General features: G+C 42.9%; 1 protein-coding gene across 3 annotated transcripts in view; it reads right to left on the minus strand.

Annotated features, from left to right (window-relative positions):
• KDM2B (lysine demethylase 2B) overlaps positions 1 to 27,445 on the minus strand; it is a 1,014,988-nt gene that overhangs the window by 327,273 nt on the left and 660,270 nt on the right. For all 3 annotated transcript variants that reach the window (XM_053701743.1, XM_053701744.1, XM_053701742.1), the window contains exons 10-11: positions 12,915 to 13,041; positions 11,426 to 11,862 (exon numbers count right to left, since the gene is read on the minus strand). In XM_053701743.1, the coding sequence (XP_053557718.1) occupies positions 11,426 to 11,862; positions 12,915 to 13,041 (564 nt within the window). The remainder of the gene's footprint in view (positions 1 to 11,425; positions 11,863 to 12,914; positions 13,042 to 27,445) is intronic.

Below are 27,445 nucleotides of genomic sequence, written 5' to 3' on the forward strand. Positions count from 1 at the left end.
GGATTTTAGTGACGGTTGCTAAAATCATTTTCCTCATACAAACAGAAATCTTCATCTCTTTTCTGTTTCTGAGTAAATAGTACATACCAGCACTATTTTAAAATAACAAACTCTTGATTGAATAATAAAAACTACAGTTAAACACTAAAAAACTCTAAGCCATCTCCGTGGAGATGTTGCCTGTACAACGGCAAAGAGAATGACTGGGGTAGGCGGAGCCTAGGAGGGATCATGTGACCAGCTTTGCTGGGCTCTTTGCCATTTCCTGTTGGGGAAGAGAATATCCCACAAGTAAGGATGACGCCGTGGACCGGACACACCTATGTTGGAGAAAAAATGTTTAGATTTCCTCTTGCCCTTCCCCATCATGGGAAAAGCAGATAAAGTCGCTGATATCACAGAGGATATATGTGCAGCAAAATCTAATGGCAAATAAACTCCTCCAGGAGGCTGAGAGGAACTGCAGGGCACTGTATGTGAAGCCACAGAGGCTTGGGAAGTTAGAGGAGAAAGCTGTGGCATTGCCTGAACCGCATCATCCTGAGAGACATTAGGCTCAGAAACAACAAGTTTATCTTTACATTTCAAAGTCTTTTCTAAACATGAAGAACAAAATTGTATAGGTAACACAATTGGGGCTCAAGACACAATAAACATTTATCCATAGGAGCAGACTTCTGTTCCATGTCCATAGGTAAAACAATTCCCAATAATTAACGGACTGACATATATGAAAATGACACTGTCACTTTACGAGAAAAAAAACTTTGGCACCTCTACACCTCAGGCAGACTGAGGTGCCCTACTAACCATAACCTTCAATTCCCAAATTGTTAGGCAAGCAGCTGTACATCGATCGAAAAAACGATCCAACACAAAGAAGCTGTCCAAAATGACGCCGCTCCGCTCAGGAACTCAGTCGGGTGAGGGAGGGGTCACATGACTGGCAGAAAAAGAAACTACGCAGCAATAACTAAAAAAACGCACGTTTCTAGCAGCAACTGCCTAGTAAAAACTTGATACAACAAAGTAGAGCCCAACAATCACATTTCCTTATAAATAAAAGTCCCAATAAACTGAAACTTATATATAGAAAGTCTCAGAGAAAACATCCCATAACCGCATGAAAAGTTAACCCCTTAGTCTCCACACATACATAAAGTGCCTGCACCCTGCCCAAATAAATCCTTCCTAAAGGATTAATTATGTCCCAATAATTACTGCAGGAAAATCTTCTAAAGTGCAAGTCTCCAATACCTAGAAGACAAAAGCACTTACCTGCAAATCCAGCTGTCCGGCAGGAAGACAGCTCACAAGGCGTAACAGGACACATACTCCTATCAGAGGCCTGCAGAAAAAAAACCAGAGTACCTCACAGCTTTTTAACTGCTTAAAAGCCACCACTACTCTTACTTAAGAGATTGACGTGGACACAGCTAAACCCCAATCCTTGCTTGCAGGGAAAAGTACCCGAAAAAGAAATCCATTCTTCAGACACTGAACTTCACTTCCTTCATTGACAGAGGCAAAGAGAATGACTGAAAGTTATGGGTAAGGGATGTGACACTTAACAGCTTTGCTGTGTTGCTATTTGCCTCCTTCTGCTGGCCAGGAGTGAATATCCCACTTGTAATTGGAATGACGTTGTGGTATCGGATCTAGGAGTCCCTGCGACACCAGTGGAAAAGCTTGTGACTAGATCCCAATAGGTGAAAATATGCCTCTATCTATACTCCAAATACATTCCTCCAACAATCAACTGTACTCTGAGATGAAATGGGTTTCAACTTGGTAAGACAACCCATTTCACTGAAGAATCAAATGCACATCTTCATTCTTCACCCTCCTCCAGCGGAAGCAAAGAGAAGACTGAGGTACCTGTGAGGTTTTTATAGCTCTTGGTGGGAGGTGGGAGTTTTTTTTTATAGCTCTTGGGGTTTGGGAATCTCTGCATCCTCCTAGTGGCAAGGAAGAGTAATTCTCAGGTGTCGTAGATTGTGGATTCTCACCACCTGAATGAAAGAAAAAAAGGAGCCAAATAAAGTATAGCATCCAAGTATGCCTCCACAAGTAAATCTGCACAAAAGTCTGACATCATACTGTGTGCCCCTCACCACCTTACTACTGTGTACCCGATAGTGTCCTCTGGCTATGATATACACATTAAGTATGTACCTACTGATAGACAAGCCTGTAAGCTGTGTGAGTGAAAAAGCACTTACCTAGCTGAACAACCACTCCACTGTGCTTTCCCAGCTATAAATGTGTGTATACAGTAGAGAGCCCACCCAGTAATGTAATGAACAGTAGAGGATTTACTCAGGGAGTACAAGTACATGGCCAAGCAGGAGGAGGCTGAAAGACCATTCCCAGCGACACCTGTTTCACTACTCCCGCATTACACAGCCTAGTACTAGGGATGCACCGAAATGAAAATTCTGGACCGAAACTGATACCGAAAATTCAGGATGCCCCTGGCTGAAAACCGAAATTAGTTTTTTCTTTCTTAACTACAGTGTGTGTGTGTAGCTGAGAGAGCTTGTAGGCGGGAAAGCTCCAACAAATGGGAGTGGTCACTAGTACCGTAGGGCGTGATCTGCAGTGAAACTGATGGAAGGGAGAGCGTGGTTATAGCCAGACAACAATACGAGGTTGACATGTGTTTTGTTTTTGGGTGTAGATATCCATGCGATGGGCGTGGGTGCACCTGACCGTCTCTCATCGTATCTCTGCTTAGTTCGGGTCTCACACTGACCCATCAGATTATATGTCCGGAGCCCCAAATGGAGTCTGCCTGTCACCTGGACCACAGGACTTAGCTGTGACCTTATGTGCAAGGTAGTTATAGAAAGTTACTGCGCTTTTTTGTATACACTGTCTGGTGGGTGTTAATTTGTACCAACTGTGTTTAAGCATATTTAGTGTGCACGCATATTTGCCTCAGGCGAATAGAATGTATACGCACAAGAAGCTGATTTATGTATGAGCACTGTATATAAGGCTTATACATATTCACTGTGTGCTTAGGGTTGTGTCTGATAATATCAAGTGTTTATAAACAACATGTTACTTATCCTCCTTTGAATACTGTATTCAGAACTTTGGTTTCCTTCAAGAAAAAAAAAAAAAAAAGGGCACTGCTGGTTTCAAATATCATCATCATGTCATGGTACTTATGTGTGTGCTCTGTGCACCATGCCAGTGCTTTGCTGCTCACCTAATGCTAAGGATAGGCATGTAACTCAATAGAACAAAAGAGGGATGTACATTTTTAGCCATTTTGGTCATCTTTGGGCCGAAATTGGAATTGCACATTTTCAGGCCCAAATTTTGGTGCATCGCTAGTATTATTCTTTATTTAGTTCTGTGTAACAGAATCAGATTTAACAGTTTTTTTTGTATTTTTTTACCAAATATCAAAAACAAAATTTATGCTTACCTGATAAATTTCTTTCTTTTGCGATGTACCGAGTCCACGGATTCATCCTAACTTGTGGGATATTGTCCTTGCTGACAGGAAGTAGCAAAGAGAGCACCACAGCAGAGCTGTCTATATAGCTCCCCCCTTAACTCCACCCCCCAGTCATTCGACCGAATCCCAAGGAAGAAAAGGAGAAACTATAAGGTGCAGAGGTGACTGAAGTTTACATAAAAAAATACTATCTGTCTTGAATAGACAGGGCGGGCCGTGGACTCGGTACATCGCAATAGAAATAAATTTATCAGGTAAGCATAAATTTTGTTTTCTTTTGCATGATGTACCGAGTCCACGGATTCATCCTAACTTGTGGGATACCAATACCAAAGCTTTAGGACACGGATGAAGGGAGGGACAAGACAGGAACCTAAAAGGAAGGCACCACTGCTTGCAAAACCTTTCTCCCAAAAATAGCCTTCGAAGAATCAAAAGTATCAAATTTATAAAATTTTGAAAAGGTATGAAACGACGACCAAGTCGCAGCCTTACAAATCTGTTCAACAACAACATCATTTTTAAAAGCCCATGTGGAAGCTACCGCTCTAGTAGAATGACCTGTAATCCTTTCAGGAGGCTGCTGTCCAGCAGTCTCATAAGCAAAACAGATGATGCTTTTCAGCCAAAAGGAAAGAGAAGTAGCCGTAGCCTTTTGACCCCTACGCTTTCCAGAATAGACAACAAACAAAGAAGATGTTTGACGAAAATCTTTGGTTGCCTGCAAATAAAATTTCAAAGCACAAACCACGTCCAAGTTGTGCAACAGATGTTCCTTCTTACAAGAAGGATTAGGACACAGAGAAGGAACAACAATTTCTTGATTGATATTCCTGTTAGTAACAACCTTAGGTAGGAACCCAGGATTGGTACGCAAAACCACCTTATCAGCATGGAACACAAGATAAGGAGAGTCACATTGCATTGTAATGCAGATAGTTCAGAAACTCTTTGAGCTGAAGAGATAGCAACTAGGAACAAAACTTTCCAAGATAAAAGCTCAATATCTATGGAATGCATGGGTTCAAACGGAACCCCCTGAAGAACTCTAAGAACTAAATTTAGACTCCATGGCGGAGCAATAGGTTTTAACACAGGCTTAATTCTAACTAAAGCCTGACAAAAAGGCCGAACGTCTGGAACATCTGCCAGACGCTTGTGCAACAAAATAGACAGAGCAGATATCTGTCCCTTTAGGGAACTAGCTGATAATCCTTTCTCCAATCCCTCATGGAGAAAAGACAAAATCCTAGGAATCCTGATTTTACTCCAGGAGAAGCCTTTGGATTCGCACCAAAAAAGATATTTACGCCATATCTTATGATAAATTTTCCTGGTAACAGGCTTTCGAGCCTGAATCAAGGTATTTATGACTGACTCAGAGAAACCCCGCTTTGATAGAATCAAGCATTCAATCTCCAAGCAGTCAGTTGCAGAGACATTAGATTTGGATGCTTGAATGGACCTTGAATCAGAAGGTCCTGTCTCAATGGCAGAGACCATGGTGGAAGGGATGACATGTCCACCAGGTCTGCATACCAAGTCCTGCGTGGCCACGCAGGCGCTATCAAAATCACTGATGCTCTCTCCTGTTTGATTCTGGCAATCAGACGTGGAAGGAGAGGGAAAGGTGGAAACACATAAGCCAGGTTGAACAACCAGGGTACTGCTAGAGCATCTATCAGTACAGCCTGAGGATCCCTTGACCTGGAGCCGTAACGAGGAAGTTTGGCGTTCTGACGAGACGCCATCAGATCCAACTCTGGTGTGCCCCATAGCCGAACCAGCTGAGCAAACACATTCCGGATGGAGTTCCCACTCCCCCGGATGAAAAGTCTGACGACTTAGAAAATCTGCCTCCTAGTTCTCTACACCTGGGATATAGATCGCTGACAGATGGCAAGAGTGAGCCTCTGCCCATTGGATTATACTTGAGACCTCTATCATCGCTAAGGAACTCTTTGTTCCGCCCTGATGATTGATATAAGCCACAGTCATGATGTTGTCCGACTGAAACCTGATGAATCTGGCCGAAGCCAGCTGAGGCCATGCCTGGAGAGCATTGAATATCGCTCTTAATTCCAGAATATTTATCGGTAGGAGAGCCTTCTCCCGAGTCCACAAACCCTGAGCTTTCAGTGAATTCCAGACTGCACCCCAGCCCAGAAGACTGTCGTCTGTCGTCACTATAACCCATTCTGGCCTGCGGAAACACATTACCTGGGACAGATGATCCTGTAACAACCACCAAAGAAGAGAGTCTCTGGTCTCTTGATCCAGATTTATCTGAGGTGATAAATCCACATAATCTCCATTCCACTGATTGAGCATGCATAGTTGCAGTGGTCTGAGATGCAAGCGAGCAAACGGAACTATGTCTATTGCCACTACCATTAGTCCGATTACCTCCATACACTGAGCCACTGACGGCCGAGGAATGGAAAGAAGAGCTTGGCAGGTGGACAAAATCTTTGATTTCCTGACCTCTGTCAGAAATATTTTCATGTCCACCGAGTCTATCAGAGTCCCTAGAAATGAAACTCTTGTGAGGGGGGGAAAGAGAACTATTTTTTACGTTCACTTTCCACCCATGAGACCTTAGAAAGGCCAACACTAAGTCCGTGTGAGACTTGGCTAGTTGGAAGGACGACACTTGAATTAGAATGTCGTCTAGATAAGGCGCCACTGCTATGCCCCATGGCCTTAGAACCACCAGAAGGGACCCTAGCACCTTCGTGAAGATTTGCGGCGCCGTAGCCAACCCGAAAGGAAGAGCCACAAACTGATAATGCTTGTCCAGAAAGGTGAACCTGAGGAACTGGTGATGATCTTTGTGGATAGGAATGTGCATATACGCATCCTTTAAGTCCACGGTGGTCATATATTGACTCTCCTGGATCAATGGTAAGATAGTCCGAATAGTCTCCATCTTGAAATATGGAACTCTTAGGAATTGGTTTAGGATCTTGAGATCCAGAATTGTTCTGAAGGTTCCCTCCTTTTTGGGAACTATAAACAGATTGGAGTAGAACCCCTGCCCCTGTTCTGCTTTTGGAACTGGGCAGATCACTCCCATGGTAAAAAGGTCTTCTACACAGCGTAAGAATGCCTATCTTTTTGTCGGGTTTACAGACAATTGAGAAAGATGGAACCTCCCCCTTGGAGGGGAATCCTGAACGTCTCTTGCCCAGGCCTGAGCAAAGAGAGAGAGTCTGCCCCCTACTAAATCCGGTCCCGGATCGGGGGCTACCCCTTCATGCTGACTTAGTGGCAGCAGCAAGCTTTTTGGCCTGTTTACCCTTGTTCCAAGCCTGATTAGGTCTCCAGGTTGGCTTGGATTGAGCAAAGTTCCCCTCTTGCTTTGCAGCAGGGGAAGAGGTAGAGGGACCACTCTTGAAGTTTCGAAAGGAACGAAAATGATTTTGTTTGGTCCTTGTCTTATTCGACTTATCCTGAGGGAGGGTATGACCCTTCCCTCCAGTAATGTCTGAAATGATCTCTTTCAATGCAGGCCTGAATAGGGTCTTACCTTTGAAAGGGATGGACAAAAGCTTAGATTTAGATGACACATCAGCTGACCAGGACTTAAGCCATAACGCTCTACGCACTAAAATGGCAAAACCTGAATTCTTAGCCACTAATTTAGCAAGATGAAAAGCGGCGTCTGTAATAAAAGAATTAGCCAACTTAAGAGCCTTAATTCTGTCCAAAATATCATCTAGTGGGGTCTCCATCTGAAGAGCCTCTTCTAGAGCCTCAAACCAAAAGGCAGCTGCAGTGGTTACAGGAACAATGCATGCTATAGGTTGAAGAAGAAAACCTTGTTGAACAAAAATTTTCTTTAGGAGACCCTCTAATTTTTTATCCATAGGATCAATGAAAGCACAACTGTCTTCAATAGGTATAGTTGTACGCTTAGCCAGGGTAGAAATAGCTCCCTCCACCTTAGGGACCGTCTACCATGAGTCCTTTATGGTGTCAGAAATGGGAAACATTTTCTTAAAAACAGGAGGGGGAGAGAACGGAATACCTGGTTTATCCCACTCCTTAGTAACAATGTCCAAAATCCTCTTAGGGACCGGAAACACATCAGTGTAAACAGGAACCTCTAAATATTTGTCCATTTTACACAATTTCTCTGGAACTACAATAGGGTCACAATCATCCAGAGTAGCTAAAACCTCCCTGAGCAATAAGCAGAGGTGCTCTAGCTTAAATTTAAAAGCCGTCATATCTGAATCTGTCTGAGAGAACATCTTTCCTGAATCAGAAATCTCTCCCTCAGACAGCAAATCCCTCATCCCTACTTCAGAACATTGTGAGGGAATATCGGATACGGCTACTAAAGCGTCAGAAGGCTCAGCATTTGTTCTTTACCCAGAGCTACTGCTCTTCCCTTGCAACCCAGGCAGCTTAGATAAAACCTCTGTGAGGGTAGTATTCATAACTGAAGCCATATCTTGCAAGGTGAAAGAATTAGACGCACTAGAAGTACTTGGCGTCGCTTGAGCGGGCGTTACTGGTTGTGACACTTGGGGAGAACTAGATGGCAAAACCTGATTTCCTTCTGTCTGAGAATCATCTAATGCCAAACTTTTATAAGTCAAAATATGCTGTTTGCAATTTATAAACATATCAGTACAAGTGGGACACATTCTAAGAGGGGGTTCCACAATGGCTTCTAAACAAATTGAACAATGAGTTTCATCAGCGTCAGACATGTTTAACAGACTAGTAATAAAGCAAGCAAGCTTGGAAAACACTTTATTTAATGAAAAAAACACAATTTGCAAAAACGGTACTGTGCCTTTAAGAGAAAAAAAGGCATACACAAACTGCAAAACAGGTTAAAATTGCTTCAATTTTTCTGAAATTTTAACAGCGTACCCACTAAGCTTTAGAAGAATTGCACCACAAGTTAATAAGCAATAAACCCCCAAATGAAAAAAACGGATTGAAATAGGTCTAAAACCGGTTAAAAACCCCTAAAGCCCCTTGCCACAGCTCTGCTGTGGCCCTACCTGCCCTTAGGAAGCGATAATATGGGGTTTAAAGCTTCAATTATTCCCTCAAAAGACTCTCAGGACCTCAGGAGAAGTTGCTTGCTGCTTGTAAATGTAGGCCCCGCCTCCTGGGGCCTACACAAAACTAACAAACCCTGCCTGAAAGCCATGTGGGTTATAAACAACCCCAAAGAACCCTCAAGCAAATGTCCCATAAAACGTTACTCCCAGACACAAAAACATTTGTCCCAAATTCACATAGCAAACTGAGTGCCCACAAAAAATTAACCCTTTATGCAAGCTAGTAAAAACCTCTGATAACACTAGGATTACTGCTTACCCTTCCCCTAATGGGGACACTGTCAGCCTTTCTGAGTTAACACAGTCTCTGCAGAAAATATGACTGAACATACCTCATTGCCGTATAGCAAGAAACCGTTCCTCACACTGAAGTTTAACTGTACTCCTCAGCTTCTGTGGAAACAGCAGTGGACCTTAGTTACAAATGCTAAGATCATCATCCTCCAGGCAGAAATCTTCATCTATGTCCTGCCTGAGAGTAAATAGTACAACACTGGTACCATTTAAAAATAACAAACTCTTGATCGAAGATAAAATAAAACTAACAGTTTAACACCTCTTCTCTTTACTCTTCCTGCTTAGAGCCAGCAAGGAGAATGACTGGGGGTGGAGTTAAGGGGGAGCTATATAGACAGCTCTGCTTGTGGTGCTCTCTTTGCTACTTCCTGTCAGGAAGGACAATATCCCACAAGTTAGGATGAATCTGTGGACTCGGTACATCATGCAAAAGAAATAAAGTATAGTCCTAGAAAACTATTATTATATGCAAAACAATAAGTCAAGTAATGAACTCAAACAGCAGCTCTAGGCTGGCATCAAAATTGAAATATGCTACACAATTTTAACGAAAATAAAAGGGCAAAAAAACTGAAAAACCAAAAATGCAATTTTCGGTAGAAACTTTTTGCGGCCGAAATTTTGGTGCATCCCTACCCAGTACTCTTCTATGCCCCTCTCTTCAAGGCTTCACCTTATGAGGGGAACCAAGGGATCAACAATCCTTCTTCCAAAGAAATCTTCAGCACCTCAAATCTTAACCTTCTCCCAACAAGGCAAAGAATAGACTAAGATATGAGAGAGGTGAGGGGAATTAAAAACTTGAGCAAGGTTGGTTATCTTTGGATTCACAGGTGTAATGGCTCATGGACTCTCACCAACTTATGAAAGAAAGGTTTCCTTTTTTGTTATTATTACAGTTGATACAAAAACCCAGTTGACTCATGGCTTTCAAGTGGTTTCACGTAAACACCATTAATAATTTGTATTAAGAGAATTCAATAGCAGTATTCAATTCACCTTTTTAAAAAAGTTTTTCCATGTTTTTTTTGTGTGACCTTTTTATTTTGCCAACTTCTGAACTACTAAACCCTGATTTTGGCCTCCTTTTAACAGAACTATGTTGGCTTTTGTCACTGATTTCTTAGAATGTTTTAAGTTTTTGTGAATACTCTTTTTATAAGTATTGTTTCCTGGTTTAAAGGGACAGTAAACACCATGATATTTTTATATAACATTTTTAGTAATGCATAGTGAAACAAATTTGCAATATATTTTCATTATTTATTGTGCCCCCTTTCATGTTATTTAGCTCTGAAAATTGAGCAGTACCCTGCTGACTTCTCAAGGCTAACCCTACTACTTATATACTAACTTTATGACAATGACTAGCCTTCTTATCTGCAGACTAAAGCCTAGATTGGCTTCTCCAAATAAGGCAAATAGTGGGTGGAGTTTGGCGATTCATAAATAAATGCAGTAAAAAGTACTTAGTAAGTAGTAAATGTGTTTTGAAAACGTTAAGACTTTTTAAGATGTTGTGTCTTGTAATTACTAGGTACTTACAGTCCATTTAATAAGTTAAAATTAAAGCTTAAATAGCTGAACTATGAAAACTAGATTTTGCGTGATTTCTCTCTATGCTGGTGAGGTGTTGAATATCAGGCCACAGCCAGCTCAAGTTACTCTAGAAGATTTATGGCATCAAGCTAGATAACCATGCTTGTAGAGACCCCACCCTTCTTGTGGGGCTGTGACAATACATTTTGCAATGGTTTTTATTGATTATAACCCACTGCTTAGTTCTTTTTTTACAACAATGAAACAAAATTCCTCAATCAGACTGAAATTCAAGTCATTGAACGCATTATTGATAAACATTTGTACCTCCTACTTCCTCATAACAAGACAAAATTACAGAAATAAATCTAGAATCACTTTCTTGAACTTTTTCTGGCAAAGTACAAAAAAACATTCCTCAATAGATCAACACAGAAGTGGCACATCATCATAATTTGACTGTCCATACACTATACAGCCCCATCTAATACCAAATTTAATGCCAATTTTTCTGCTGGTGTTGGTAGTAATTTGTAGTTATAGAACAACAGGTTGCAATTATTAATCCTTTAATTATCAAAACAGTCATAACATTAACAACCTCAAAAACTAAATGTAATTTGTCAGAGGAGGTCATTTTTTTTTAAATTAATGACAGGTAAAAACATAACTAAAGTTCTTTAAAGGAGTCTCAATACATTGTGGTTTCAGAACAGGACACAACAAGTGAGGTGTGTCAAACACATGTAGTAACCAATCACTGGCTTCATCCTGCTCAGGAATTGCACTGTGTTGTGGCTCCTAAGCGGAAGTCTAGATGTGTGTTTAACCTTTTCTTTTTTTGGGGGGGGGGCTAAACATAATGTTCAAAATGTGTTATTGTTTCTTTTGTTGATGTTTAAATTAACAAAGCACACATGGTTGTTGCTATACAAGATATTCTGACTGTAGTGGAAATAAAAAGGTTTTTCCTATGTACATGACCTGTTAAATGTGTGTTTTGTTTTTTTAATAACAAAGACATTTCACTAACCTTCATATCTTCCAGAAGTGCCTGTGGGTCTTCAATCCCTTCAGGGACACATTTTTTACTTTCAGGGAGAGATTCCAGTTTCTCAACAAGAGCTTTCAAACCCTTCAGTTCAAATTCTGTTAGATGCGTCCACCTTGCAGAAAGGTCTGTGGCTGGTGATCCTGTTGGAGTTTTTGGGAAATCACTAGGGGCGTTTGACTTGCCACTTTCATCAGAATCATTTGACAAAGTCCTCTTAAGATATTGCATTAGAGTTGTCTTTTGCTTTCCCTCGGAGTGTGGGCTGTTTGGTGCAGAAGAACTATCTCCTGATAGCTTTGATGCTTTCTCCATATTCTCATCTTTTTCCTCCCGTGTGTGCGCGTCACAGGACTCTTCCTCCATTTCTAGCCAAGAATCTGAGGACAAGCTGTCAATACTGCTTTTCCTTGTGGTATCTAGAAAATACAATGAACTTGTGAATCAGTTCCTTCACAAATGTAGCTTACAAAGTGTAAACATTTCACACACACAATTTTTTTTCATGTGAAGTGCACATAATCTACAAAAGGTGGATGAACAGTATATAATCTATTTACATACCTTTATGCTCTAAAATAAATACATACATGTCAATATAATCTATACATTTGTCAATATACCTAAAAGGCAACAGTACAACAGAGAACTACACTGCAATACAATATATATAAAAATAATAATAATAGTTGTTTCAGTTCCAAGATTTTTGTCTTGTATGTTCCTTTTATTTTAATCAATTCTTAGAACACCTTTATACACGTTTTAACCTATCTTAAAACTGTATCTACATAAAAACACTTATTATTATACAAGAGTATAGATTTACAAAGTGCTTTATGATACTACTTTGCAGAAAAGGTATTCAATATGCAAATTGAAATGTGCATGAATGTATTTTAATTTTAAAAAGAAGCATTTTAGCAGTATATTTCCATTAGCTTTTTTTTCTAGTAAACGTTATTACTGTTATAGTGGCATATGCACATATGCTATGGGTGACTAGAAGATCAGGACTCAAACACCATACACGCTTAGAGAGCCGGCGATGGTGAAGACTTATTTTGTGTCCTACAGACCACTGTTGACTCTCTGAGAAGGTGTAATGTAAAAATGCTGATGCACAGGGTAATCACAGCATGTGTGTATGCCTCCGAAATACAGGAATAGCTTTTACAAGAGGCATTTTTGCTAATAGAAATATATTGCAAAAATGCTTCTATTTAAAATTTAAATGCAGCCATGTACATTTAAATTTCCACATTTCTATCCCTTTAAAGAGTAAAGAAGAAAACTTGGGGTCCCATTTACACATTAAACTGAACCATTTTGTCATGAAATTAAAATAAATAAATAAAACAATGCGTTCAAATAACCAAGAAAAGGAAAAATAATTAGTTTTTTTCCAGGTACTGTATAATCCAGGGTGATAGAGCCTTAAGGTTTTATAGACTAGAACTGCCACACTTACCTATTACCATTGACTCTCTCTGATAGTCCTTGGTAAGATGAGACCGTTTGGTCAAAGCACAGACGTATTTTTCCAAGACATACCAGCACATCTCATAATAGAAGGGATATCGGAATTTTGCGTGCACCTGCAAACAAATATTCAGATCTATCTATTGCAATTTCAAATATATAACGGGACACAACAGTAAAAAAGAACTTAAACTTAAATTATGCTTACCTGATAATTTTCTTTTCATCAGATGGAGAAAGTCCACAGCTGCATTCATTACTTTTGGGAAATAAGAACCTGGCCACCAGGAGGGGCAAAGACACCCCAGCCAAAGGCTTAAATACTCCTCCCACTCCCCTCATCCCCCAGTCATTCTGCCGCAGAATAAGGAACAGTAGAAGAAATACCAGGGTGAAAAGGTGCCAGAAGAATAAAAAATAAAAGACACCCCACATAAAAAAATACAGGTGGGGATCTGTGGACTCTTTCCATCTGAAGAAAATAAAATTATCATCAGTTAAGCATAATTTAAGTTTTTCTTCATACATGGAAAGAGTCCACAGCTGCATTCATTACTTTTGGGAAAACAATACCCAAGCTATAGAGGACACTGAATGCAAAAACAGACGGCACCAGTCCTGAAAAACAGAATTTATGTTTACCTGATAAATTACTTTCTCCAACGGTGTGTCTGGTCCACGGCGTCATCCTTACTTGTGGGATATTCTCTTCCCCAACAGGAAATGGCAAAGAGCCCAGCAAAGCTGGTCACATGATCCCTCCTAGGCTCCGCCTTCCCCAGTCATTCGACCGACGTAAAGGAGGAATATTTGCATAGGAGAAATCATATGATACCGTGGTGACTGTAGTTAAAGAAAATAAATTATCAGACCTGATTAAAAAACCAGGGCGGGCCGTGGACCGGACACACCGTTGGAGAAAGTAATTTATCAGGTAAACATAAATTCTGTTTTCTCCAACATAGGTGTGTCCGGTCCACGGCGTCATCCTTACTTGTGGGAACCAATACCAAAGCTTTAGGACACGGATGAAGGGAGGGAGCAAATCAGGTCACCTAGATGGAAGGCACCACGGCTTGCAAAACCTTTCTCCCAAAAATAGCCTCAGAAGAAGCAAAAGTATCAAATTTGTAAAATTTAGTAAAAGTGTGCAGTGAAGACCAAGTCGCTGCCTTACATATCTGATCAACAGAAGCCTCGTTCTTGAAGGCCCATGTGGAAGCCACAGCCCTAGTGGAATGAGCTGTGATTCTTTCAGGAGGCTGCCGTCCGGCAGTCTCGTAAGCCAATCTGATGATGCTTTTAAGCCAAAAGGAGAGAGAGGTAGAAGTTGCTTTTTGACCTCTCCTTTTACCAGAATAAACAACAAACAAGGAAGATGTTTGTCTAAAATCCTTTGTAGCATCTAAATAGAATTTTAAAGCACGAACTACATCCAAATTGTGCAACAAACGTTCCTTCTTTGAAACTGGATTCGGACACAAAGAAGGCACGACTATCTCCTGGTTAATGTTTTTGTTAGAAACAACTTTCGGAAGAAAAACAGGTTTAGTACGCAAAACCACCTTATCTGCATGGAACACCAGATAAGGAGGAGAACACTGCAGAGCAGATAATTCTGAAACTCTTCTAGCAGAAGAAATTGCAACCAAAAACAAAACTTTCCAAGATAATAACTTAATATCAACGGAATGTAAGGGTTCAAACGGAACCCCCTGAAGAACTGAAAGAACTAAATTGAGACTCCAAGGAGGAGTCAAAGGTTTGTAAACAGGCTTGATTCTAACCAGAGCCTGAACAAAGGCTTGAACATCTGGCACAGCTGCCAGCTTTTTGTGAAGTAACACAGATAAGGCAGAAATCTGTCCCTTCAAAGAACTTGCAGATAATCCTTTCTCCAAACCTTCTTGAAGAAAGGATAGAATCTTAGGAATTTTTATCTTGTCCCAAGGGAATCCTTTAGATTCACACCAACAGATATATTTTTTCCATATTTTGTGGTAGATTTTTCTAGTTACAGGCTTTCTGGCCTGAACAAGAGTATCAATGACAGAATCTGAGAACCCTCGCTTTGATAAGATCAAGCGTTCAATCTCCAGGCAGTCAGTTGGAGTGAGACCAGATTCGGATGTTCGAACGGACCTTGAACAAGAAGGTCCCGTCTCAAAGGTAGCTTCCATGGTGGAGCCGATGACATATTCACCAGGTCTGCATACCAAGTCCTGCGTGGCCACGCAGGAGCTATCAAGATCACCGATGCCCTCTCCTGATTGATCCTGGCTACCAGCCTGGGGATGAGAGGAAACGGCGGGAATACATAAGCTAGTTTGAAGGTCCAAGGTGCTACTAGTGCATCTACTAGAGTCGCCTTGGGATCCCTGGATCTGGACCCGTAGCAAGGAACCTTGAAGTTCTGACGAGAGGCCATCAGATCCATGTCTGGAATGCCCCACAACTGAGTAATTTGGGCAAAGATTTCCGGATGGAGTTCCCACTCCCCCGGATGAAATGTCTGACGACTCAGAAAGTCTGCTTCCCAATTTTCCACTCCTGGGATGTGGATTGCAGACAAGTGGCAGGAGTGAGTCTCCGCCCATTGAATGATTTTGGTCACTTCTTCCATCGCCAGGGAACTCCTTGTTCCCCCCTGATGGTTGATGTACGCAACAGTCGTCATGTTGTCTGATTGAAACCGTATGAATTTGGCCTTTGCTAGCTGAGGCCAAGCCTTGAGAGCATTGAATATCGCTCTCAGTTCCAGAATATTTATCGGGAGAAGAGATTCTTCCCGAGACCAAAGACCCTGAGCTTTCAGGGGTCCCCAGACCGCGCCCCAGCACACCAGACTGGCGTCGGTCGTGACAATGACCCACTCTGGTCTGCGGAAGCTCATCCCCTGTGACAGGTTGTCCAGGGACAGCCCCCAACGGAGTGAATCTCTGGTCCTCTGATCTACTTGTATCGTCGGAGACAAGTCTGTATAATCCCCATTCCACTTGTAATGGTCTTAGATGAATTCGCGCAAAAGGAACTATGTCCATTGCCGCTACCATCAAACCTATTACTTCCATGCACTGCGCTATGGAAGGAAGAGGAACAGAATGAAGTACTTGACAAGAGTTTAGAAGTTTTGATTTTCTGGCCTCTGTCAGAAAAATCCTCATTTCTAAGGAGTCTATTATTGTTCCCAAGAAGGGAACCCTTGTTGACGGAGATAGAGAACTTTTTTCTACGTTCACTTTCCACCCGTGAGATCTGAGAAAGGCCAGGACAATGTCCGTGTGAGCCTTTGCTTGTGGAAGGGACGACGCTTGAATCAGAATGTCGTCCAAGTAAGGTACTACTGCAATGCCCCTTGGTCTTAGCACCGCTAGAAGGGACCCTAGTACCTTTGTGAAAATTCTTGGAGCAGTGGCTAATCCGAACGGAAGTGCCACAAACTGGTAATGCTTGTCCAGGAATGCGAACCTTAGGAACCGATGATGTTCCTTGTGGATAGGAATATGTAGATACGCATCCTTTAAATCCACCGTGGTCATGAATTGACCTTCCTGGATGGAAGGAAGAATTGTTCGAATGGTTTCCATTTTGAACGATGGAACCTTGAGAAACTTGTTTAGGATCTTGAGATCTAAGATTGGTCTGAATGTTCCCTCTTTTTTGGGAACTACGAACAGATTGGAGTAGAACCCCATCTCTTGTTCTCCTAATGGAACAGGATGAATCACTCCCATTTTTAACAGGTCTTCTACACAATGTAAGAATGCCTGTTTTTTTATGTGGTCTGAAGACAATTGAGACCTGTGGAACCTCCCCCTTGGGGGAAGCCCCTTGAATTCCAGAAGATAACCTTGGGAGACTATTTCTAGCGCCCAAGGATCCAGAACATCTCTTGCCCAAGCCTGAGCGAAGAGAGAGAGTCTGCCCCCCACCAGATCCGGTCCCGGATCGGGGGCCAACATCTCATGCTGTCTTGGTAGCAGTGGCAGGTTTCTTGGCCTGCTTTCCTTTGTTCCAGCCTTGCATTGGCCTCCAGGCTGGCTTGGCTTGAGAAGTATTACCCTCTTGCTTAGAGGACGTAGCACTTGGGGCTGGTCCGTTTCTGCGAAAGAGACGAAAATTAGGTTTATTTTTGGCCTTGAAAGACCTATCCTGAGGAAGGGCGTGGCCCTTGCCCCCAGTGATATCAGAAATAATCTCTTTCAAGTCAGGGCCAAACAGCGTTTTCCCCTTGAAAGGAATGTTTTTTTTTTTTTTTTTTTTTTTTTAAACTTTTATTTATAACCAATATGTGGTGCAAAGTTACAAGATGCCCCTCTAGCCCACCGCGCAGGGCGAGCCAAGAAGGTAGATAAGACAGTACAAGCAGCTGTGATTACATACAATAACATACAGATAACTTCGAGAATTTTCAGCAGTTAACCACTGCTCTAATAGATATGGATCTGCACCACTACATTGGGGTTTTTAGCATTATTAACAAACAAACAGATATGGAACAGGGGGGGGGGCAGAGGGGGAGGGGGGGGGGGAACTGGGGAGAGGGACAGGTAGAATGGAAAGGGGTGGGGGAATAAACAGAAACATGACATAAAACGGGGGAGGTAAGGGGAGGCGAAGGAGGGGAAGCCGGGGAAGAGGGGGGGTAGAGTGGTGAGGGCTGGGGGAGACACAACAAGTGTATACATACCTATACATATCATTTCTGCCCATTCCCCAGAATAATCTATGAGTTAGTGCGGCATGAATACAATATAATATGCAGTTAGTAATATCGTTGGATCACTTATATTAATAAAGAGTTGTCAAATTTCAATAAGAGAGACTTTGATCAACCTTTCTGAGATACTTATATACATTGCTGGGACTGAACTAGACATGACAGTAAACTACATTAGACTAAACACACCATCGTCCCCAGAGATTTGAGAGTGAGAGTGAGTGTCTTGACACTGTGGCGAGATAGGATCATAGCTGTGCAATTCGTAATCGGGTATAAGTGGTATGGTCAAGAGAATATATAAGGTATAAGGTTGGACTCTATATGCTGTCAGAGGCATGCTACTTAATAGGGTCTGTCTAATAGGGCAATAGAGAGTAGGGAAGACGTCTCAGTAACTGCTAAGTTATGTAGCTCAAGAGTTCAAACATGGCTCCTCTGATAAGAGAATGTGTGCAGTCACCCAGTCGCTGACAAAAAGCATGTATGATGTATGCGAGTGTTCAGATCTTACAGGCTGGCGTGGCATGTACAGACAAGCATAGAGGCAACAGTTTGCAGGGACATTCTAAGAGTTGGCAGATGTAGTTTAAAGGCTCTTCCTTACAGAATCATAATGGTCATAATGCTACTTGCTAAATATATTCATTAAAGGTTTAACCCAGAAGAGTAATAGTATATAAAACATGATATCTATTGGTATAAGTAGAGCTGACTCTGAACCCACTACGTTGAGCTAACTGACAGTGAGAACTCTTTATCTGTATGACTTTGAGTGTGTGGCTATATTTGCATGAGAATGTTCATGTTTATGGCAAGCCTAAGGATAGTAAGCTTAGTTGGATCTTTAAGGGGGCAATTTCGATGAACATTATAGAAAATAGAGCAAAAAACAAGTATGATATGTAGCTGCTTTAAGTTTGGTATGAATATAGAAAAAGGATTTGATTCATATGGAGCCTGCCAATGGTTAACAAGTAAGTGGATACTGAATGTGCATTTCTGGGAGTTTTTTAATCAGCTTTGTGAGGTTAGGCAGAATAAATAATGCAGGTATTATTGGAAAAATGATTTGTAGAGTATGCGAAATTTGTGAGTTTACACGTATTTAAACTAGGCCTTTGCAGGTACATAACTGTGGTAAATAAACCAGACAAGTAAACAAGTCATAAAAGCCAACAGGGGTAGAACCGACAGTGATCGAAAGCCTTCCAGAGTTCTCAAAACACCAGCTGTGACATTAGATACTGATAATTTTCAGCCAGTTTCGTGAGGTTAGGCAAAATAGATAGTGTAGATTTAAGAATGTGTGCAGTCACCCAGTCGCTGACAAAAAGCATGTATGATGTATGCGAGTGTTCAGATCTTACAGGCTGGCGTGGCATGTACAGACAAGCATAGAGGCAACAGTTTGCAGGGACATTCTAAGAGTTGGCAAATGTAGTTTAAAGGCTTTTCCTCACAAAGTCATAATGGTCATAATGCTACTTGCTAAATATATTCATTAAAGGTTTAACCCAGTAGAGTAATTGTATATAAAACATGATATCTATTGGTATAAGTAGAGTTGACTCTGAACCCACTACGCTGAGCTAACTGACAGTGAGAACTCTTTATCTGTATGACTTTAAGTGTGTGGCTATACTTGCATGAGAATGTTTATGTTTATGGCAAGCCTGAGGATAGTAAGCTTAGTTGGATCCTTAAGGGGGCAATCTCAATGAACATTACAGAAAACAAAACAAAAACAAGCATGATATGTGGCTGCTCTAATTTTGGTGTGAATATATAAAAAGAATTTGATTCATATGTGGCCTGTCAAGGGTTAACAAGTAAGTGGATACTGAATGTGCATTTCTGGGAGTTTTTTAATCAGCTTTGTGAGGTTAGGCAGAATAACTAATGCAGGTATTATTGGAAAAGTGATTTGTAGAGTATGCAAAATTTGTGAGTTTACACGTATTTAAACTAGACCTTTGCAGGTACATAACTGTGGTAAATAAACCAGACAAGTAAACAAGTCATAAAAGCCAACAGGGGTAGAACCGACAGTAATCAGTCTCTATTCGTAAGCCTTCCAGAGTTCTCAAAACACCAACTGTGACATTAGATATTGATAATTTTCAGCCAGTTTCATGAGGTTAGGCAGGATAAATAGTGGCCTTCAGCGCAGGAAGACACATCATATAGAATAAATAGTGCAGGTTTGATTGGAAGAAAGGTGTGTAGTGTATACGAAAGTTCACTTGTATTTAAACTAGACCTGTGCTGGTACATAGCTGTGGGAAATAAACCAGTCTAGTAAGCAGCTCACCCGACCCCAGCACGAGATGGAGTATGGCACTCCTGCCTTAGAAGGATGCAGCTCTTATGCGGATGGGAGAGGGGCTGCCCCGCAGTGAGAAGTAGGGGTAGCGCCACAGGAGAGCAGCCGTCATCTCTCAAGTCCAACTCCGAGGCTGTCCGTAGAATGGTTCCCTGCGGTGGGGCAGTTACAGCTGTTGGCTGTCTGCCCCCCCGTGCAGCATAAGTTGTGCGGCTGTTGTCTTCTCCCGGTGTATACAATGCAGGAAACTCGGGGGCTGTATCGTCGCTCTTTTTTTCCTGGTTGAGACACTGGTCAGTCGTGTCGGCTGGACACAACACCATGTTGATGGCTGGAGAGCCAAAGCGGGGATGATCAGGGACACGGATTGCAAAGCCATCAGCGCTCCCGTTCTTACAGAGTGCCCGGAATCCCGAGGTTTGGCGCGCCTCCACTGAAGTAGGTCTTGGGTAGATCAGTGCGTGAGGGACATCCATATCCTTCAGTGTCTCTGTTTCCAACATGACCCGGTAGTTTGGTTGGGGAAGTAGAATAGGGGAGTGTGATCTCTCCATCAGTGTTATAATGTCGTTATCCAAGGTGCCATTTTTCAAATTGGCTGATAAAGTCTGACGAGACACATTCAAACATGTGGGAAGTACATTAGGATGTTCGGGTGTGCAAAGCTCCCGCACTTCACAGAGGAGTTCCCCCATAGTTGTTGTTAGGGAGTCCAATATCGGCATAAGTGCATCTATTAGGGCCTCAGCAATGTGCGCCATCTTATTTGTCTGAGTGTGCACGTCTGCAGGTTGAAATACAAATTTTAACTTTTCTGTGCCTTCTCGGAGGCCAGGAGTTGTAACGTCCTGATCCTGAAGTATTCCCAGGCACAATTATTGCCAAGGGAGGTATGGATGGCTGGAGATTCTGCCACAATGCCTTCAAAAGCAGGTTGCAGTCACAGAGCAGAGTGAAGCTGTGGCCATCTTGTTAAGCCGCCTACCGGAAGTCTTGAAAGGAATGTTAAGCAATTTGTTCTTGGAAGACGCATCCGCTGACCAAGATTTTAGCCAAAGTGCTCTGCGCGCCACAATAGCAAACCCAGAATTTTTCGCCGCTAATCTAGCCAATTGCAAAGTGGCGTCTAGGGTGAAAGAGTTAGCCAATTTGAGAGCATGAATTCTGTCCAAAATCTCCTCATAAGAAGAATCTTTATTGAGCGCCTTTTCTAGTTCATCGAACCAGAAACACGCTGCTGTAGTGACAGGAACAATGCATGAAATTGGTTGTAGAAGGTAACCTTGCTGAACAAACATCTTTTTAAGCAAACCCTCTAATTTTTTATCCATAGGATCTTTGAAAGCACAACTATCTTCTATGGGTATAGTGGTGCGTTTGTTTAGAGTAGAAACCGCCCCCTCGACCTTGGGGACTGTCTGCCATAAGTCCTTTCTGGGGTCGACCATAGGAAACAATTTCTTAAATATAGGGGGAGGGACGAAAGGTATGCCGGGCCTTTCCCATTCTTTATTTACAATGTCCGCCACCCGCTTGGGTATAGGAAAAGCTTCGGGGGGCCCCGGGACCTCTAGGAACTTGTCCATTCTACATAATTTCTCTGGAATGACCAAATTCTCACAATCATCCAGAGTAGATAACACCTCCTTAAGCAGGGCGCGGAGATGTTCCAATTTAAATTTAAATGTAATCACATCAGGTTCAGCTTGTTGAGAAATTTTCCCTGAATCTGAAATTTCTCCCTCAGACAAAACCTCCCTGGCCCCCTCAGACTGGTGTAGGGGCACTTCAGAACCAATATCATCAGCGTCCTCATGCTCTTCAGTATTTTCTAAAACAGAGCAGTCGCGCTTTCGCTGATAAGTGGGCATTTTGGCTAAAATGTTTTTGATAGAATTATCCATTACAGCCGTTAATTGTTGCATAGTAAGGAGTATTGGCGCACTAGATGTACTAGGGGCCTCCTGTGTGGGCAAGACTGGTGTAGACGAAGGAGGGGATGATGCAGTACCATGCTTACTCCCCTCACTTGAGGAATCATCTTGGGCATCATTTTCTCTAAATTTTGTGTCACATAAATCACATCTATTTAAATGAGAAGGAACCTTGGCTTCCCCACATACAGAACACAGTCTATCTGGTAGTTCAGACATGTTAAACAGGCATAAACTTGATAACAAAGTACAAAAAACGTTTTAAAATAAAACCGTTACTGTCACTTTAAATTTTAAACTGAACACACTTTATTACTGCAAATGTGAAAAAGTATGAAGGAATTGTTCAAAATTCACCAAAATTTCACCACAGTGTCTTAAAGCCTTAAAAGTATTGCACACCAAATTTGAAAGCTTTAACTCTTAAAATAACGGAACCGGAGCCGTTTTTATATTTAACCCCTTTACAGTCCCTGGTATCTGCTTTGCTGAGACCCAACCAAGCCCAAAGGGGAATACGATACCAAATGACGCCTTCAGAAAGTCTTTTCTGTGTATCAGAGCTCCTCACACATGCATCTGCATGTCATGCTTCCTAAAAACAAGTGCGCAATAGAGGCGCGAAAATGAGGCTCTGCCTATGATTAGGGAAAGCCCCTAGAGGATAAGGTGTCCAATACAGTGCCTGCCGGTTATTTTACATAATTCCCAAGAATAAAATAATTCCTCAAAAGCTATGAAGTATAAAATATGTTTATATATCAATCGTTTTAGCCCAGAAAATGTCTACAGTCTTAAAAGCCCTTGTGAAGCCCTTTTTTTCCTTATGTAATAAAAATGGCTTACCGGATCCCATAGGGAAAATGACAGCTTCCAGCATTACATCGTCTTGTTAGAAATGTGTCATACCTCAAGCAGCAAAAGTCTGCTCACTGTTTCCCCCAACTGAAGTTAATTCCTCTCAACAGTCCTGTGTGGAAACAGCCATCGATTTTAGTAACGGTTGCTAAAATCATTTTCCTCTCACAAACAGAAATCTTCATCACCTTTCTGTTTCAGAGTAAATAGTACATACCAGCACTATTTTAAAATAACAAACTCTTGATTGAATAATAAAAACTACAGTTAAACACCAAAAAACTCTAAGCCATCTCCGTGGAGATGTTGCCTGTACAACGGCAAAGAGAATGACTGGAGAAGGCGGAGCCTAGGAGGGATCATGTGACCAGCTTTGCTGGGCTCTTTGCCATTTCCTGTTGGGGAAGAGAATATCCCACAAGTAAGGATGACGCCGTGGACCGGACACACCTATGTTGGAGAAAACCACGCCCCAACCAAAGCCCGCTTTGTCAGAGCCGGGCAACAAAACTAGAAGGAAAAGGCCCCAAGGACACTGACCCGCAGATAGTCCGAATGCCTAACTAGAGACTGCAAGCAGATTCACTGAGCAAACACTCCTCCAGGAGAACCGTCACCTAGCAGTCGGTCCCCACACATCCTTACTAGTATAGTACCAAAATCCCCAAAAGAGAGGGAACAAGGGTAAGCCAAAGGGATACCCAAAAGGTACAGCAAAATCCATAAAGGAAAAACCCCCTTAAAAAGGTCAAATCTACAGAGACCCAAACGGATCCCGAGAACAAGGGGAGACGACGCCCAACCCACAAGGAGCAACGAGCATCACCAAGAAGAAGAAACATCTCCCAAACATTGTGCAACAGCACCGAAAAGACAGCTGAAGACAAAGTCCTCAAAACGTCAGAACTCAGAGACTGAGCAAACAGTAGCAAACTCGGAGAATAAACATCTGAGTCTAGTAACACGCTGCCATGCGTAGGAAGACACGGAGAAAACACTATACGTAAGGAAGAAGCGGCCGCACAAAGTATCAGACTGTCCAATCAAGACATAGATTGCCCAACCTCCAAGACAGAGGACACTCTCCAGGCAATCTAGGCCACCAAGCCTACTCACAGATCTCAAAGGGGGAGAGGCACAGAACCTCTAAAAAAGAAGGTCCACTGTCACCCCCTAGACCTGAGGATGAACAGCAGATCTCAGAACCTACACCTAGCCGGAACAGCCCAAGCAACGGCAGAGCTGAAGCAAGGGAACCGAAATGAACCCCAAGGCCGGCCCCCAAAAGGGCAGAATAATGGACACAGCCCCATCAACCTAGACAATCGAGCAGGCAGTAGACCTAAGGAGATCTAGCAAGACCACCCGACTAAATCTCAACGCGGGGCCAGCAGCTCCCCAGATAGGTAGGAACAACTCAAAGAGAAGACCAATCCCCGAACCAGATAAACATCTGTTCTAACCTCCTGAACACAGGAGAGGCCACTAAAAAGTGAACCACACCTCCGTAAGGAGGACAACGAGCCCCCTGAAGAGGAGAGCGTCGATAAACACCTGCTCATAAAACAGGAAGTCGTAGAAGGAACCGAGAAGACACAAGGCCATGTCACTGACGAACACGGAAGAACCCCTTAAACATCCTCATGCTAGCATACATACCAGGCACAAAAGTGACAGCTGAGCAACCACAAACCTTCCGTTTGCTAGGCAGGAAAGCCCACCATCATGTCACGTCAGTTGGCTGTACCAAGGGAACCGTATCGTCTGGCACAAGACCAGCCCCAAGGAGTCCCGGCTCTCAGTAAATCTGACCAACCAGAACAAGGGCTAAGCCCAAGTACCCCGGAAACTGGAACCCCCCGGCCAGTCCCAGGATCATAAGGTCCGGTAACATCCCACAGCGGGATCTACAAAGAGAAAAAGCAGAGTAAAACCCTTGACCACCGGAAGATCAGGACAAGAAGCCCAGGCCCCACAAATGTTAAGAATAAACTATGTTCCAGGAACATAAATCCCTCGTCTGATATAAAAAAACAGACCTCCCAGGGAAAAAAATCCAGAATAACCCAGATAACAAGAGCAAGAAGCCCTTGAAAGTCCCAATCCCAAGGGTAGAGACTAGTCGTTGCAGGAGCCCAACACTCCAAAGAGCCAGGGCCATAAAAGGACACTAGAGCTAACCGGCGTCCAACCAACATTAGCATGACTGTGCTTGAAAGTGCGTATAATCCCCCTGAGGGATACAGGGCGCCGCTCATTTTATCAACCTCGAAAGGAGAAAGGCTGAGACCTTGCCGGGGATCGAACTAGCAACCCTCGGATTGCAACAGTACAGAGTAGTCACAGAGCATTAGTATGCTGAGCTAGTTGTCCAACTAGCCATGAGCTCCAGACACAAGGGGAACAGTGAGGACAAGTCACCCAAACAGAGCAACATCAAGCCCCCACATCACCTCAGATTCGAAGTCAGAGGACAGTAAAACATGGGTTTGGGTACCACTTGGATGGCAAACCTGAACCATAAGAGTGGAAAACCACTAGGACCCCCTTCTGTCCCAAGAAAGAGATGCAGAGCATTCCCAACACCGAGAAAGGACCCCAAACTGGAGTCCAAAGGGACCTCACTGTCTAATGTCCCGAAAAGGTAACAACCAACTCCCGAAGGGAATCTAAGTCCCCCGAAGGCGACCCATCCACAAGGAGAAACGGACAATCCAAGAGGTCTCAATGAAGAAGAAAACCACTAAAGGAACAAGTCCAAAAAAGACAATTTCCTAAAGCAACACCGCCCGACCCTCGGAAAAAAGAGGTGCTAAACCCTCTAATCTTCCCACCATGTGGAAAGGTATACTCTAGGTTCCGAGGGTATCGGAAGCAACAGAGAGTGACGCAGCAAAATTAACTGACCCAGTCACCAGAGAGATGGCTATTTAGGACTGAAACAATCCCAAGAGCCGCACGGACCCGTAAGTCCTCTTGAGAATGCTTAGCTGAAACTTGTAAAATAAATAAGAAATATAAAATAAAGCTAAGAGCACTTGGCACCCCTGCCTGACCAGCAAGGCATAATAGGCGCCACATGTCTGACTAAGCCGCGAGACAGAAGGTCTGAACCCAATCAGGCCCAGCCTACAACCAGGGTCATAACTGCCAAGCCGGCAAAATCCTCAGAGAGGAGAAAGCGGACAACCATGGGACTAACGTGTCCCGAACAACTTTCATAGAAGCAAATAGCGAGCATCGATCCCAAATATTTTTTAGTTCCCGCAAGAAACATAGTAAGAAAATAAAATTTATCCTAAACGGATTAAATAAAATAACAGGCAACCCGAAGGTTAACGCCCAAGAAGAACAGAAGGTCCGTAGGACCAGCCTAACGGAAACCCTTTTCTTCCAACAAAACTGGGAAGGATCTTGATAACTAGACTTAAAGGAGATTACTTCATCCCCCCAAGGAGGAGACTGATGAGTCCCATACCCAAGAAGTATAGGGTCTCCAAGCAGCTCAAAAACGTGTGAATAAAACACTAAGGCGAGCCCGCCTGTAACGAAAGGCACAACAGAGGCCAAGAGACCTGGGGCAATCGGGCATGAGCACAATCGCAAATAAACATCTGGACTTTGCAGAGCCGCAAAGCGACAAAAGTATGTAAAAGTGAAAACATGCCACAACCTCCTGAGGGAAAAAGCCACCCTCCGAGGAGGGAAACACATTACTTGGGTTACCCGCATGTGTAGCAGTAGGGAGCGGTAGGGAACTCGCCTCCCGGAGGACAGGGCCCTCCCCCCCGAGGCGGATGGCTCAGCAGTCTCTTGAATCCCAGAGCCAGAGGAACAAGGCGCTCTAGGACGGCCTAAAGAACAGATATGACTGACCTGAGTCAATGGGGCCAATTCGCATTCTTCACAGGGCGAAGAATCTGAATCGGAAAGTTGACCAAACTCAACATCAGTATCCACCATAACTAGATCAAGGATACCCAAAAATGGACTATATATAAAACAATTTAAACGGCACCTGACACCACAATGGTTGGGACACTCACCACCTCCTATGTACTAGACATCAGCGGACTAGAATTTTCCGTCACCACACAGTCAGGAATGCGGAAATGGGAGACCAGAAGGTAAACATGCTCGGTCACAAGGTGAACCGTAAAGTCCAACAAAAGCGCGCCCAACCGTAAGGTCGCGCCACTTCAGCAGGCCGTTATGTTCTAAGCCACGAGCCCAGTTAACACTTCACATAAGCAGGTTGAATCACATAACAAATATGATTAACCCCCCCCCCTGTTCAATAATCCCCCTCAGGAGATATTAACCTTTGATTCCAAGATACTAAAGGAGTCTCACTGAGACCCTTAATTTTCATGTGAGTTCGCAGGAGCAAATGAGTTACAGTACATTCATGAAGAAGTAAAATGAAACGATCGTACCGGAATCTACGCCGTGGAACAGGAACACGGCCCTTCAAGTGTGACGGATAGTAGCCTCGCCTCCGCCATGGACTTGAGAGAAGAAAGCAGGCAGTGAAGCGAAGTTCGACAACGCCGATTGCTTGTGGAGCTGTTAACATGAGTCGGGATGGTTTCACAGAAAGAGACTTCCTGCATCTCCGGACTCTAATTTTCATCCAAGCCCTCACTGAGAGACTGACAGGATTACTAAAAAATCCCGTCCCA

The sequence above is a fragment of the Bombina bombina genome, chromosome 2 (assembly GCF_027579735.1).
Source record: "Bombina bombina isolate aBomBom1 chromosome 2, aBomBom1.pri, whole genome shotgun sequence".
Classification (NCBI taxonomy): Eukaryota; Metazoa; Chordata; class Amphibia; order Anura; family Bombinatoridae; genus Bombina; species Bombina bombina.